This window comes from Ahaetulla prasina, chromosome 3 (genome assembly GCF_028640845.1).
Source record: "Ahaetulla prasina isolate Xishuangbanna chromosome 3, ASM2864084v1, whole genome shotgun sequence".
In the NCBI taxonomy this organism is placed as follows: domain Eukaryota; kingdom Metazoa; phylum Chordata; class Lepidosauria; order Squamata; family Colubridae; genus Ahaetulla; species Ahaetulla prasina.
The window spans coordinates 162469118-162486147 of record NC_080541.1 but is presented as its reverse complement, the minus strand read 5'-3'; the positions used below and the strand labels follow the sequence as shown (position 1 = coordinate 162486147).

The 17030-nt window shown below is 38.5% G+C and overlaps 1 protein-coding gene across 1 annotated transcript in view; it reads left to right on the top strand.

Annotated features, from left to right (window-relative positions):
• The first annotated feature begins 1071 nt into the window (after nt 1-1071).
• The window catches only part of RAVER2 (ribonucleoprotein, PTB binding 2), a 49850-nt gene continuing 33891 nt past the window's right edge, over nt 1072-17030 (top strand). Inside the window, 2 exon segments of the mRNA XM_058176949.1 lie at nt 1072-2392; nt 15133-15199. Coding sequence (XP_058032932.1) covers nt 2222-2392; nt 15133-15199 — 238 coding nt within the window. The 5' untranslated portion in view covers nt 1072-2221.

The following is a 17030-nucleotide window of genomic DNA, read 5'->3' as shown; positions in this document are numbered from 1 at the left end:
AGTAGCAAGGACAGGCTTCTGGCAGCTGCCTTCCGAGCAGCTTCAACCTGCTCGAAAAACAGGGCAGTGATAGTGGCGATGGGCCAGGAGAACGGTGGGACATGACAGGACAGTACCGGCCTGAAGCTCGTTAGCAGGCTGTCTTCCTGGCTGGGTCTGGCCGCAAGCGGCACTGGCACCAACACCGGCAAGCAATGGGGTGCGCAGCCGCCGGAAGTCCCATCCTGATCTTCATCCCATTGCCTTCACCCCATTGCCACCCCATTGCTAGCTGGGAGAGCGCTCTCTCCCCCCTGGCAGGGAACATATTCAAATAATTTAATAACCGGTTCTGTGGGCATGGCTAGGGAGATGTGGCTAGGTGGCCATGTGACTGAGTGGGTGTGGCCAATGACATCACTCACAGCAAGGTGCCGCCCACCTTGCCTTCAGTGATGTCAAGTTGACCATGCCCACCCACTCACATGACCACATAGCCACACCCACCTAGCCATGCCCACAGAACCGGTTGTTAAATTATTTGAATCCCATCACTGCCATCAATGCAATGAATGTGAATTTGGGCAAAGTCCAGAAGACAGTGGAGGACAGTGGGGGCCTGGTATGGTATGGTCAATGGAATCACAGAGTCGGACATGACTTGGTGACCAAACAGCAAAAATTCACTTAACAACCATCTTGCTTAACAACAGAAAATCTAGTCCCATTTGTGGTTGTATGTCAAGGACTAGATGTACAAGTACTCCTCAGCTTACAACAACAATTGAGCCCAACATTTCAAATTCAAAACATTGAATTTTGCCCCATTTTACAACCTTTCTGGCCCTTGCTGTTAAGTGAATTATTGCAGTTTTTAAAATAGTGTCATAGTTGTTAAGTGAATCTGGCTTCCCCATTCACTTTGCTTGTCAAAAGATTGCAAAAGATGATCACATGACCCCGGGACATTGCAACTGTCATAGCTACCGGTATGAATCAGTTGGCGAGCATCTGAATTTTGTTCAGATGACCATGGGGATGTAAGTGTGAAAAATGGTCCTAAGTCACTATTTTCATTGTACCTTTGAATGGTCACTAAGCGAACTGTTGTAAGTCGAGGACCGCATGTAGTTGTCTCATGGCTAGAGGCAAGTGGTGAGACCTTTTGGGCCATCAGTGAAAATTCCTTTTTGCCAACATCTGTTGATTTCCATCCTCTCCTAGGACAGCTCTTGAAATACAAGAAGATTTCATTAGTTGTGATGAATAAAAGGGAGATGTTGAAGGTCAGTTTTAATTCAACCTGTCACCTGATATTACCCAGAGGTTCTAACATGTGCGTTTGTTGTTACATTAAAACCTTACAATGCAGGCAGAGGGATCTCTACATATTAACATAAAACACTACATTACTTTACCAAGAACGCATTGCATTTATCCCTGAGCCGTTTTCGATTCCCCAGATACTCTGATTTTTTTTTTCTTCTCCCACAAATTAAATAACAAAAAAGAGGGGGAAGGTCAACCTTTGTAAGCCTGTGAAAAAGTTCGCTCTCTATTTTTAACACTTTTTCCTTCTGAAGTGTTTAAAAACTCCAGATGCTTTCTCAGGTCTCGCAGGGCAGTAAAAAAAAAAAAAAAAGACTTAGGAATAACTCTGTATAACATAGGCTAGTCGTGGTGAAACATTAACCCGTTTTTCGCTTCAAGGCGCTAGCCTCCCTCGTGGCGCCCCACGCCGTACGTTTTTTTCCCTTATCGTAGCGATCTCGATGGCCGCTTCCCTCAACTGCCTTGGCAAGCAGCTCTTAAGGGAGCGAAAGGCGTCAAGCTTATTGCTCTGCCGACAGGATGCCAGCCCCCCCCCCTTTTTTTTTCCTAAGCTACGAATCTAAAGTCCCCGGATAACTCAGGAGCTGGTTAGCGGGATTTCTAAAGGAAGGCGGGAGGCGCTTCATCCCTCTCGCAGGCGACCGACCCGCGGGATCCTTCGCCTCGCAAGCATCCCTCCCGGGCAAGAGGGAGCACGAAGCGCGCCCAGGAACTTCAAAACCCGGGCAGAGAGGGCGCGCGAGCCTTCCTCGCGCTCCCTTTGTGTCCCAGGCGGCCGCGGCTGACCACCGCCGGCTGCGGAGTTTTCCTCGCCCCTCCCGCTCCGACCAGCCCGCCCTGGCTCCCCTCCCGCCCACCGGCTTCCCCTGCCCTGGCGGAGGGAGAACGTGTTCGCCTCTGGGCCGGCAAGATGGCGGCATCGGCGGGGTCCGGCCCCGGGGAGCCCGACGTGGGGGCGGGTGGGGAGCCCCGCGCTCTTTCCCCGGAGGAGATCGCCCGCAGGCTGCAGAGCACAAGGCGGGAGCTGAGCAACAGGCGCAAGATTCTGCTGAGGAACCTGCCCGCCGAAAGCAGCAGCCAGGTGGGTGGCGAAGAAGCAGAAGCCGCGGCGGGGCAGAGCAAGGCGCGGAGCCCCGGCGGTGGGGAGAGGCGGAGGGCCAAACCGGGAACCGGAGGGGTGGTGGGAACCGCGACGGGGATCTCGGGAAACAACTTGGTGCCCCTCCCTCCCCCGAACTACAATTGAACTACCATTCCTTCAGTTTTCCACTAGGATGTTTGGGAATTGTGACCGAGAGTCCAAAGATCAGGACCGTCCCACTATTGGAAAAGAAACTTGAGCACTTTCCATACTGAGTCGGAAAGGGAGAGTTTTCTATGGGGAGACTTGACATCCAGGCTCTCCCAGGTTAGCAAAACCGGGTCTTTGATCCCTGTTAAAGCGGGCTAGCCAGTGGGGCAAGTGCCCCTCATAGAAGAAGCGTCGTAGGTGCCCAAGTTCCTGGAAGGAGAGGAGGGAACCTTTGTCCTAAAAGTGCTTTTTTTCAAGAGGCAACTGGACTTTCTTGGAAGAGGTTTGGCTTCTCGTGGAAGAAACTTCTTCAGCTCGGACTGGATGGTGGGGAAGGCGAAGAAGTTGAAAAAGCTCCTTTGGATGAGAGGCAAAACGTCTCCCAAGAAAAACCAGAAAGTCCAGTTGCGTCTTGGAAAAAAAAGCACCTTATTCAGGACAGCCGTGACCTGGATGACTGAGAATCTCCATAGATCTTGAAGAAGACTTTGGATCTCTGGAAAAAGAGATCAGGGGAGATTTAGATAGCAACGTGAGTAGGAATCTACTCATGAGAACAGTTAGGAAAAGAGCTAACCCTGGAAGTCACAGATAAGGGAAAGTAGTCCTATAGGCAGGCTGCACTTCACAATTTTTTGTAACGGAATGCGGTGTGCCAAAGAAACTATCTTTGCTTTAATGGCAGCAAAACATACAAAGCTTTTGCCAGCTCTCTCTGTAACTATAGAGTTCTCTGGCAGTAGAAGAGCAAGTGTGAAGCATTATTATTGTGTCTGATGGCACAGTCAGTCCTATGTTCAGACTGGATTTGGCATTTTTATCGCTTTCAAGTCCTTCCCAAGGATAGGCAGATGTTGTTCTTTGATAGCATTAAAGCTAGCCTTGCAGGATGTAAGGTATTGCAAGTATAGCTGCCATTTTCCTTTTTAAAAATAATAATAACTTTTCTGTGTTAGGGGGATTATACTGTATATTTTGTTGAATAATACAAATAGGAGTCATAGTCCCCTTTAGATTGAGACAAACATCCCATAAATGGAAGCGCAGTCAGGATTCATGACTGACTCCTAGAGTACTAAAAAAAAAAAAAAAGCAAAAGGAAATACTTATGTTCTTTTGTCTGGATAGCAGATGTAACCAATATCTTGACTTTATTTTACTGAGTATTTGGAAATGCATCTTGCATGTTCTTCTCTTCAAACAAAACATTATTTATGCTGTCTGAGACCATCTCTTTTTTTCTAATTCACATTAGAGATATAAATTCTCAAGACTTCTATTTATTTTATTTTTCATGAGAGAATTTTTAAACTTACGACTTCCCAATGCTAACATTGATCAAGTTTCTAACTCCTACATGTCATTTTGCTTCTATGTGATTGTGAAATATATTGTTAATATAAAAATATTCAAACTTATGGGGCCCATCTGTATAAGAGAATTTCAGAGTTGACAGGTGCTATTATATTACAATTTGAAATAGTAACTTTCTTCTAAGCCTGTTATAACTAAAAATTAAGAGTGCAGAGAATCTTGGCACTAATGCATTTTTTGTCTCTATAAAGATAATTAAATTACCGATGAACAAACATATTGCTATTTCTGTGTATCTAAATATATGTTTGTAATTGGTGGTTCATCTTTTCAGACGTACAAAAATGATTTGTCATATGTTTAGAGAATATTCATAATCTCCATGAGGAACTGGAACAAATCTGCTTTTGTTTTTGTTTTTAAAAACAGTGTATATGGGTTGTACTAAGGATGTTAATCCACAACATTTTCATCCCAATATGAAGTGCTTGCACAGTTAAAACCTCAAGAATGGTATTTAATTTTTGCAAACTTTTATCCTATATAGCAAATGGCTTTTAAAAATCTCTTGTTTTGGAAGAGATTGTGAGACGTTTAAAAAACGTATGCCTGAAGTGTGGAAATTGTTGTACAGAATAAAGGTGAAGAAAAATATTCTGGTTTTAATAAATAAGATGTATCCTGAAGATTAATTAAGTTAAAAATTGCAGTTAATTGTTCACTTTTTCCACACGTGTACGGTTCTATTTTTTTCATAGTACTGTATTTTATTGTGAAGGACAATAATGTATTTTGCCTAGTACTTTACACAGTACAATGTTTTATTGTGACATTGCAAGCACCTAGGATGGAGAGTGTGGGTATAAGGTCTTACAATATCTTTTTCCATTAAATACCAATTGAGTACCTCTGTAGAGATATGCTCAACATAAGAAATATTTCCAATGGCTTTCATTTGTTGTGAACACTAGTTCACTTAGCTGTTTTGCCTGACTTTTTAATACTGGTAAAATAATTCTGAAAGTATCTTACTTTGAATTTGAAAATTTCCATTAAAATTTTATATCACAATAAACGGTTCTATATTCCCTCATGTGTTGGTCAGTATAGTTTAAATATTATTTAGTAAAATATAAATGCTAGTGCTACCAAAATTGGTCGCAATTTTAGATTGGATTTTAGGTTTAGATTACTTAGAAGAATTTGAATAAACTTCAGTTTTAGCCCTACATGGAATGACAAGATTGCCCATTCTGAAGAGGAAGCACACAATTTCCTGTTGATCTCAGGTGCTTAAGCTCATTAATCAAACTGGAACATTAAAACTATCTAAACATCACTTTAAACTTTTATGCTGTCTGCTTTATGACTGCTGACACTTACAGGAAAACAATTTCAAAATATTACCTCAGAAATGGGAACCAATAAAAGAGTTAGCCTGGCAGTATGCTAAACATACTGCATAGAAATAATAATAATAATATTTTTTTTTAAAAAAACCCTGAATCTTAAGCCTCCAATAAAAACTGGCTGGGAAACCTTGGGCCTGTCACTGTCTCTCCTAACTAGTGATGGGTTGCTACAGGTTCGCCCCGGTCCGGGCAAACTGGTAGCGGTGGCAGGAGACTCCGCCCACCCGCCCAGATGTCATCAAGTTTGCTTGTGTGTGCACACGCAAGTGAACTGGTAGCAAAGGTAAGTGAAACCAACCACTGCTCCTAACCCATCTCATAGGATGGTTGTCATGGAGAAATAGAGGCAAGGGTATTATAACTATGTTCCCCTTCTTGAACTGATCAGTTTTTTTAAAAAAAGTAGACTTAAAATTAACAGCAGCAACAACAAATTATGATGCTTTGTCTGTATAAAAAAAACCTAGCCACTATTGATATGACCCAGAGTCAGAGTACTATTGATATGACCCAGAGCAGACTCTAGCTGCTTCCTCTCAAAGCCCAAATAATCAGACACTTGATGATAATAGCAGTGAAGAATGAGCACATTTTTAGAATGATCCCTTGGAAAGAGAAGGACAAAGATTCCACATCCAAAGTATCTCTTTAGGATAGCTGCTTTCCAGCTTGAGAAGCGGAGGCAGTGAACCCACATTTCTTTCAATAATTCTCTTTAAAATCCTTGTCTTCCTGCTGCTAATGGTAGGGAGAAGGCAGAAATCTGGAGCACAGCTGATGGAAAGGGAAAGGATGTGGCTGAATCTCTGCTGCCCATGGCAAACACCTGTTGCAGCCACTGGTTGAATGTCATCATTAATTGGAGTTACTTAGTAGCTGTTTTAAAATATAATTTGACACAACAATTTTCCTGTGAAATGGGATTTAGATTGCAATTTGTAATAAGAGAAGAGTTATTTGCCAGATGTTTGCATTTTTATTATCTGTGAGATCTGAAAACACTCATATGGTACTGTAGCATTCTTGATCAGAATTGTTTTCCTGAATATGGATTGAAATATTGACCAGAAATAAGAACAAACAATTCATAGCAAACTAAATCTTGCACTATTACTACACCACTTCAGACGATAGTTAGAATAATTTTATTGTCACTTTAAATGTGCACTAACTGGCATACATTAAAATGAAATTTCATTGTATACATAGTTACGACAAACAGACTTCCTGTAATTTCAAAAAATATTTTAGTCCATCATATAAAATTAATATATTTTGTACACATGCACATGTGTGATTAAAGCCAGAGGAAGACAATCACAATTAGATATTGTGAGAAAATTGCAAAAGAAGTGCTGGAGTTGTATGTGTGAAGAATGTGCATATAAGACAAAAAGCACATGTTTTTCCTCTTGTGCATATTGCATGATTGGTTCATTTTCCTTTAGCAGGTTTTGATCTAACAAGGAAATGTACAGGGTTTTATTATTTTTACAAAATCTATAACTATAATACCATTGTACATAAACAGATAAGGCAAGCCTATTCCTATTGAAATAATGGCAATTCAAATAGGTACGCATGGGATTAGATTGAATTCTGATGCAATCTTGTTTTAGGAATGTCCCAAAGGTACACTTGGTGACGGGTATGTGTATGTTGTTCATTCGAGAATTCCTCTGGTTTAATGAAATGCATGGGGGTGGGGGGAGCACTAGCGGACAAACCACCATATGCATATATATAGAAAAGAATCCCTATGGCTGGAACTGTCCAGAGGCTCCTTAAAGACACAGTGGCCCAGAAAGACACAAGAATTGACACTTACGTAGGAGAATTGGTCTGTTTAATGGTTAAGATGTTGAGTTGGACTAGAGGAGGCTCAAATCTGTTTTTTTCTTTCAAATACTCTAGTTCAGGGCTCTCCAAACTTGGCAACTTTAAGACTTGTGGACTTCAACTCCCATAATTCCTCAGGAGGAATTATGGGAGTTGAAGTCCACAAGTTTCAAAGTTGCCAAGGTTGGAGAGCCCTGATCTAGATCAAGGCTTTCCAACCTTGGCAACTTTAAGACTTGTGGACTTCAACTCTGGGAGTTGAAGTCCACAAGTTTCAAAGTTGCCAAGGTTTGCTCTAGATGACTTTGGCCCCTACTCTAGATGACTTTGGCCCAAGGTTTGCTCTAGATGACTTTGGCCCAGTCTTGGTTCAACCAGTCTTATAAGTTTGTTATGTGCATAAATGGAAGAAAAAATAATATTTATGCCAGGTTAAACTCCTAGATGGAAAATGTCACATAAATCTAAGAAATATATAAGGGCAGGGAACAGACTGAAGCAACGGAAATAGGCGAAAAGAGACATAAAGGGAGAAGAAACCACCCCCCATCAACTCTTGTATAACCTATTAACTTAAATAATAATGATTGCAACTATTTGGTGTTACATCTTCTGTGAAGTATTTCTTTTTCTAGTTCTGAAAAGTCAGAAATTAAAAATATTCTTACATTTTATGCTGAAATTGTATAATTCAAGGAAAGGAAACTTTCTGAGCATATGTAGCAAAAATCAGTAAGTTCCAATGCTAATATAATCTTTATTAAAAATTCATGGTTACTTGGTGATTGAGGCAGAATACAAACTGATGAATAAATAAAAAAAGAGTCTACTGAACTATGAGAGGGTGGCAAATAAATTAGATGATAGATAGATAGATAGATAGATAGATAGATAGATAGATAGATAAATAGATAGATGAAAGATAGAGATACATATGAATTCATAGGTAGATGATAGATGGAGAGAAAGAGAGAGATACGGTAGATAGATAAATAGATCAGTGGGGGAGAGAGAGAGAGGGAGGGAGAGAGAGAGCTCTGAGAAATGTCTAAATGACTACTTAGGTTCTCAGAATGCAAAACAATGTTTTACCAGATTCTTGTATAAATTCTCATAGCTGATTACAAAAACGAAAGACAATGCACAGTTAGTGTAGTGTCATAGTTAAAAGTGCTGAACCTGGATTTTCCAATCCAAGTCTAAGTACCCTTTGAACTTGAAGCTTGCTGGATGAATTTGAATCGTTTATTTTCTCTCTGGCCATTCTATTGTCTATTATAAATTATAAATTGTATATTGTAAATTATAAATTGTCTATTATAAATTATAAATTGTCTATTATAAATGGATACATTTAAAAAGATTCCAAATATATTATCTGAATCTCTCATAGAAAGATGGTTATTCTTTCTACCTTGCAAGATTATGAAAGATCACCTGTAATCTGAAAAGATTGCTAATGGTCTCAAGGAAGTTATTGTCTCTCAGCTCTCTTTTCTGCAATACAGAAAATACAATATTGACATAGCCAGTGTCTCCCTTTGTCTTGTATACAGTCTTACTATTGAAGCATCAATGACAGATAATTTATAAATAGTATTTGCTTTAGAGATAGGTAGTTGTATTTTTAGAATAATAGAATTTGAGATACCATAAATATCTATATACTGCTAAATATGAATTTAAGAAATATTTGGAAAATGTTCTGTTTTAATATGGGCTTTTATTTTGGTTGCAAAATCTTAATTATGATAGAAACAAAATTATGATAATTAATTAATTATGATATAAACAAAAAAATCAGAAAAGAATATTGTCATACATTATCATATATATAACTTGTAATACATTATGAGTTGCTGAAATACAGTATTTATATTATTTTATATCTTTGCTCATTTTCAATATTGGGTTTTTAAAAAAATCATCAAAATATTTGCCTCAAAAATGAAATTGATGGTCACTATTGCCCAGCTGCATTTCTTTAAATAATTTCTGGTTTTGGTTCACAAAAGGCAGAATTATATAGTTTTGATATTGCTTATCCTCTTATTATCCTAGGGCACTGAGGAACTGCACATAGTATAACAATAATTAATACTCCAAGGCATTTTGTGTAGGATAATAATAATTATTGTATACATGCGATTTCTCCCTTTGCAATATTTAAATAGTTTAGCTTTCAAATGGAAAAAAAATGTTCCAGTCTTTTTCCAGTAATTTTTTTCCTGAGTGTGTCTATTAGCATTTAACTTAATATAATGTGTTTTATCCCAGATGCCTGGTTGAGTAGCTCATTAATTGCTTCTTAATTATGCCACACACTCAGAGGCCACATTTTGTGGGTTGCTTTTCTTTTATATTATTACAATAACCTTGATCTATGTATAAATGAAAAGCAATATGTTAATAATTTAAACAAATACATACATAAATCACAGTTGAGACTCTAAAATGGGTAGAGCTGGACTTATATGGAAGGGAATAGAGTTAACATCCTCATTCTCAAGTGACTTTGGAAATTTTCTTCTCCTTGTTCATAACTTAGGGCCTGGGTACCTACGGGACCGCCTGCTGTTACCACATGCCTCCCACCGACCCGTACGCTCTCACAGAGAGGGACTTCTCAGGGTGCCGTCCGCCAAACAATGTCGGCTGGCGGCCCCCAGGGGAAGGGCCTTCTCTGTGGGGGCTCCCACACTCTGGAACGAGCTTCCCTCGGGTTTACGCCAAATACCTGACCTTCGGACTTTTCGCCGCGAACTGAAGACACACCTTTTTATCCGCGCGGGGCTGGCTTAAATTGAATTTTAAATGTCAAATTTTATTAATTTTAAATGGGGTTTTTTAGTGTATGGTAAATTTTTAAATCGTCAGGCTAATTTAAATAAGTTTTTTAAATTGCATTTTAATTGTAATTTGTATTGTTTGTTTTATTCTGCCTGTACACCGCCCTGAGTCCTTCGGGAGAAGGGCGGTATAAAAATCAAATAAATAAATAAATAAATAAATAAATAATAGCTCATGAGAATAAAAAAGTAGGTATAAAAACTAGAATAAAAAAGGAAGTATAAAAAGTATCAGTAGGTAGTTCTATGCAGTATAAACTCTAAAAATGTTAATAAATAATTTGACGTTTGTTGTGCTTCTCCATCATCCCTTTGTTAATATCCCAGTTTGTTTCAAAGAATATGAGAACTTTAGATGGTACAAGCATATCACACTGAGATAATTATCCCTGATTTCTTATGGTCCCTTATTTGGAAGTGTTGAAATAACACAGCCAATCTGCAGTTCAAGAGTTGGAGCTTCTGACAGCTATATTTGTAAAAACACAATGACTACCAAGCTGTACAACATGATTTAACTACATGGAGAATTGCTGAATAGCTTAGCGTGTTTTCCATGATCTAAAAATAAACTTAGCAGATAAGTGTAATGTACTTTGTTAATCCCTTTTTAACATTTGATTTTATAGATGTCAGCTGGATATTGTTTTATATGATGGACTATCCTCAGAAGAATGATGCATGGTAACAAAAGCAGTTGTCCATTATGCAAGTCTCAGGCATGGCTTTAAATAGTCAATAGTTCATCATAGCATCAAGAAGCTGTTCTGTAATTGCCTTTCATGGAAAACATTTTTAACTCCTATCCTTACAAATAAGATTTCTCTTTCTCTTTTAAAATTCTGCCCTCTCATAGGAAATTGGGCAGGTCTGGTCGATTACTAAATAACAGCAGTAACATAGTATCACTGCGTAGATCCTCCAAAAAGCAGCATCATGTTTTATTAACATGGCATTTGACAGCTGTTAACCGACGAAATAAGAGACCGGTGTTCAAATTGACTAAAAAGAAGATACTTGATCCTGCCATTAAACTATATATATTGAATTAGCAGATTGGCAAAACAAGAGTGCATTATAATCTTGGACTCAGGTCGTTCATTTATTAGAGCTTTATCTGGATGCATATGACCTTAAAGATGTGCATATGTTTAGACAATATACCATTGTTGGTATCCAAGTTAGCAGACATAAAACTGATCATGTAGGCTCTAAGAGCCCTATCTCTACTAGGATGTGATACATGACAAAAATGTAAAATATATTACTCTTTTGGTTGCACCAGTTTTCCTTTCAAAAATAATGTCATTAAGTTGTTACAGGTAGTCCTCGACTTACGATCACAATTAAGCCCAAAATTTTCATTACTGAGACAGTTGTTAAATGAGTTTTGCCCCATTTTATGATGTTTCTTGCCACAGTTGTTAAGTGAATTACTTCTGTTGTTAAGTTAGTAACATATTTGTTAAGTAAATCTGGCTTCCCCGATGAGTTTGCTTGTCAGAAAGTCACAAAAGGTGATCACATGACACAGGGACACTGCAGCCCTCATAAATACAGGCCAGATGCCAAGTGTCTGAATTGTGATCATGTGACCATGCACGCTTACAACAGTTTAAGCGTGAAAAATGCTCATTGGTCACTTTTTTCAGTGCCTTTGTCACTTTGAACAGTCACTAAATGAATGAGGGTAAAGCCAGGATTACTTGTACTTCTCTCCAAAATTGTATATTGAGGTATGAATACTAACTTTGTGTTTGTGATATGCAGTAAAAAGCATATTCTGGTTTAATTTAGCATGCAGTGTAAACCCAATCAGTTGTTGCTTATTTAGTAGATCATGGTCAAACAAACCATTGGTTAATATAGTGCATTTACCCAATCATAATTCATTGATAATGAAACTTGGTCATATCAGTACTTGGAGTAGGTATTTTCTTGTTATGCTCTTATAATGGGAGCTATTCAAAGTACAAAGGGGTTTTAGTTATCATCGGAGACTGAGGATCTGCTCACCATTTGTTGGCCCTCCTTGCAATATGACCAAGTTTCTTCAGCTTGCACATGTGGACATTTGTATAATTCTGCCCATTCTTTGGATTATCCAAATTAGAAACTATATACAACATTTAGCTTATCTTTATAAACAAAGAATCTCAAAATACTGTATATGAACTTGTTTGCTTGCTTAATTAATTGATTATTTATTTTAAAAATGACTTAGGGACTTGTTAGGAACCTGCCAGGTTACGGTACTTAGATTAGCAGAAGACCCCTCCTGAAGATGCGAAATGAGAAGCGAAATGTCTTCAAAGAAAAACCAAGAAAGTCCAGTTGCCTCCTGAAAAAGCATCTTTGGGACAAACTTGACCTGGATGACTGAGAATCTCTAGACTCTTTAATAGATAGTTTTGTCATTTTTGCTTTCGGAAATTGTTCCCCAACTTTTCCAAATGGCCTATCTTAAGTGTAAGATGTACAGACTTTGTTTCCTCTAAATCTCAAGATTATTAGTTCATTTAGTATAGGTGCTTTTGTGTCATTTCAGTCAAAATGCAATTTATCCAATCTACAAACACAAACATGACCAAAATGACATATAATATCAAGAAATCACAACTGTGTAGCAACTGACGTTTAGGATTTCTAGTTGCTAAAAGAAATCAAGAAACACAGAGTATGAAACAACTTACATTGTCCGTTGGCACAAAAAATATCTGGTGAACAATAATGATCATTTATTGCAATGGAATTTCATCAAAGAGCGCTAAACAGCTTAATGAGCTGTTTCACTTTACAAAAATAAGTCACCATTTATTAACTGGGCCATTTGTGTATTGACCTCTATTAAAACAGAATATATAACATAAAATCTTAATTCAGTAAAGACATATCTATAAGATATACAAAGAGGTGGTAGCCAATAGACAATTTCTCCATTTCGCAACACCTGGAGCAGCCACAGATTGCACTGTGACAAAAGCAGTTGTTTTCAGCACTGTAATTTAATAGCAGAAAGAGAATAAGAGACAAAACTTCTAATCCTCTACAACATTGATAATATGTGATAAAATCCAAGCACATATTTATTGCTTATTTTAACTAAAGGATGAGGTCCAGATTACTTACAAGATGGTATAATCAAACTATCAAGTAAGGCTGCTCTACCATTTACTATCTTTTCCTTCCTGAACTTCAGATATATGTTGACTCTCATCCAATTCATAATCATACAAACTAACAAATATAAGAAAGATACAAATTTTGAAATTACAGTAACGTTTGAAATTTTGTATTCTCAATAGAACAGAGTGCTGTTTGTTCCACTTCAGTGGAAGCTTGACTGTACCCTATCGTTTATCTTTGAGATTAACTGGATAGACTCAGTTAGATGGCTGATACGTACCCCATTGGAAAACCTGAAGAACCAGGCTCACCATGAAGAACCAGGCTCACCATGGAGAAAATCTATATGGTTGCTAAAAGGTGACACAGACTTGATGGCACATAATTTGTCAATCAAAGACTTTAAAGCTCAGGCCCAACCCACATAAAAAAGACAGATGTTTTAATGGTTAAGATGATGGACATAGACTAGACAGAACCCAAACACATTAAACCATGGAAACCCATCTGGTGGGTTTGCATTAGCCATTCTTTTTCAACCGAGTCTTCCAAAACTTCTAATGGAGATAAAATGAAAGAACATTTCCTAGTTGTCTGTCTGGAGAAAAGGTAGAATGTAACTCCAATTAAAAAAATCATATTCCTTCTAGAATTATCTTAGTATTTATTTATTTATTTATTTATTTATTTATTCGTATTTGTATACCGCCCTATCTCCCGAAGGACTCAGGGCGGTTCACAGGCAAGTAAAAACATATATGTACAAATTAAGATAACCATTAAAAAACTTATTCTAAAAGCCAAATTATTAAAAATAGTATAAATATTAAAACCAATTAAAACCACTATAAATTTAAAATCTAGTCCAGTCCTGCGCAGATGAATAAATGTGTTTTAAGCTCGCGACGGAAGGTTCGGAGGTCCGGAAGTTGACGGAGTCCTGGGGGGAGTTCGTTCCAGAGGGTGGGAGCCCCCACAGAGAAGGCCCTTCTCCTGGGCGTTGCCAGACGACACTGCCTAGCTGACGGCACCCTGAGGAGTCCCTCTCTGTGAGAGCGCACGGGTCGGTGAGAGGTATTCGGTAGCAGTAGGCGGTCCTGTAAGTAACCCGGCCCTATGCCATGGAGCGCTTTAAAGGTGGTTACTATGGTGGTTATTATCAACATGACTATGTTAATCACATGAATTGCAATAAGTACACCAGTGTATATAACAATAACAGTGGTAATTCATAATAGTATAAGTGTGACTTCTATGAATTATGGACTCAGTATAAAATCAATATTTAGCTGGAAGCCTAGCCCTGGAAACTGCAGTATTCAAATGTTTTTCTCTGCTGATCCTTTTCTTATCAATACACTAGAGGAACAGGATGCAGATGCTAGTTATTGTATTCCGTGAGGATTTGCACAATACAACTAATTATAGAGGAGGAAAAATGCTTTACAGCAGAAGAGAAAGTTAATAGAAATGGAGGGAATTTTTCTACTATGCAGTGTTATTTCACAATAATAAAAAGCAGGTTTTCAAAATTCAATACTGATGTGTCAAACGATGTTAAATTCTGGTAGCAGATGTTGTGGCAGTTAATTGGCTTGAGGTTTAATTTCATACATTTCATGAAACATGAGTGGTTAAGTTTAGATTTTGAGGATTGGTATTTCTGGTATTCTCTTTCTACAAAGAACATATAATGTAGCTGACAGAAAATATCACTGTGAGGAAGTGCCTTTCAACTTCAACATTTTGTTTGAAAGCTAATCTTTGGCAAATGTTGGCATTTTTTAAATACGATGTTGTGAATTCAGCTGTTCAGAGGGTCCTGCTTACTGCTAAATTGCGTCATGCTCATATTGATACTTAACTTAATATTTTCTGGCAGCATGTCTCCAGAATAATTTTTACCTGGAATGTTTTCAAGTTTCTAAGCTGAAATAAAAAGAATCATTCTATTGAGTTTGTATTTAACCATGCATTGTTTTTCTTTTAGGAAATCCATGAGTTATTAAAAGACTTTGAGCTGAAATATTGCTATGTGGACAAACATAAAAGAACAGGTAAAACCTTGCAATATAATATTTATCCTAATAAATTTGGTTATTTTGATTAATTTTAGATTTCACTATTTAATAACAATTTAATTTAATAACAATTTAATTAAATTGTTGCTTTAATGTGCTTACTAAACTGATATTTATCTCATATTTCTTTCTTGCACACTGATTCTTTTCTTAATATGCACAAATCATGTTGTACAAGTTTGAATAACAAACAATGGCAAACAAAAAAATATTTGAGTCAGTCTAACATGATTAAATCTGAAGTTATACTCTTACATAAACATTACAATAAAGAAATTTATAATACTTTCTATTTTGGATTTGAAAGGGGTTAGGAAACATTGGAAACCCTTTTTTTTTTAAATTAGGTACAAATTTTCAGCCTATAATATTTATTCTACAAGGGATATTCATAATTTAATTGCTCAGTGTTAATAATTTGAGTGTGCAAAGTGATCACTGAAGTGGAAATTCTATTAGCAAATTATTATTGATCATATTTATATAACTGCCCATCTCACCAATGGCAAATTTTTCATCTAAATTAATGTCGTATTGAATTTTGTAATTCCTAGGTTATTAGTGTGTACCATCAATGAATTTTAATCTTTGTTTAAGAAATTAATGAGTCCATTTTAAAGTGCTTTTGCATTATTTATACATGAAAATAAAATTCAATGATGGTTTAAATTGTGTAGGCCTTTTACAGTTTGGAGGCAGCAACTAGTTGAAACAGGGGAGTTGTAGTCCAGAACTTCTGTGGACTACAGTGAAGTGCAAGTTACTGCCTACCATTTTTACAGTTGGACAGTTATGGTGGGTAACTTAACTATCAACATTAACTGACACTATTTTTATAAACTGCTCTTGTTAGCTTTTCGAATAAAACTATGAGTAAAAAATAATTTGAATCTATTTGCTTAGGATGATATTCAGTGTCAAGGCCAACTTACAAGAATAATCATCCTCCTCCTCTTCCTCCTGTGGGAGCGCACAGGTCATTGGGAGGCAATCAGTGGCAGAAGGCGGTCTCGCAAATACCCCGGTCCTAAGCCATGGAGCGCTTTAAAGGTGGTAACCAGCATCTTGAATTGCACCTGGAAGGCTACCGGCAGCCAGTGCAGGCCGCGCAGGATGGGTGTTATATGGGAGCAATGCGGTGTCCCCTCTATCACCCGCGCGGCCGCATTCTGGACTAGCTGGAGCCTTCTGGTGCTCTTCAAGGGGAGCCCCATGTAGAGAGCATTGCAATAGTCCAGGCGGGAAGTGACGAGGGCATGAGTGACCGTGCGTAAGGAGTCCCGATCAAGGAAGGGGCGCAACTGGCGAATCAGGTGAACCTGATAAAATGCTTCCCTGGCGACGGCCGTCAAGTGTTCTTCTAAGGACAGCCGATCGTCCAGGAGAACGCCTAAGTTGCGCACCCTTCCCCTGGGGGTCAGTATTTCCCCCCCCCCCTTACAGCGATGGCGTAAGCTGACTGTACCGGGATGCCGGAACCCACAGCCACTCAGTCTTGGAAGGGTTGAGTTGGAACCTGTTCCTCCCCATCCAGACCCGCACGGCCTCAAGACACCGGCCCATCACCTCGACGGCTTCGTTGGGGTGGTTCGGGGTGGAAATGTACAGCTGCGTATCATCAGCGTACAGATGATAATCCACCCCGAAACCACAGATAACCTTGCCCAGCGGCTTCATATAGATGTTGAACAGGAGAGGCGAGAGAACAGACCCCTGCGGCACCCCACAAGTGAGGCGCCTCGGGGTCGACCTATGCCCCCCTGCCAACATCGTCTGCGAATGGTCAGAGAGATAGGAGGAGAACCAC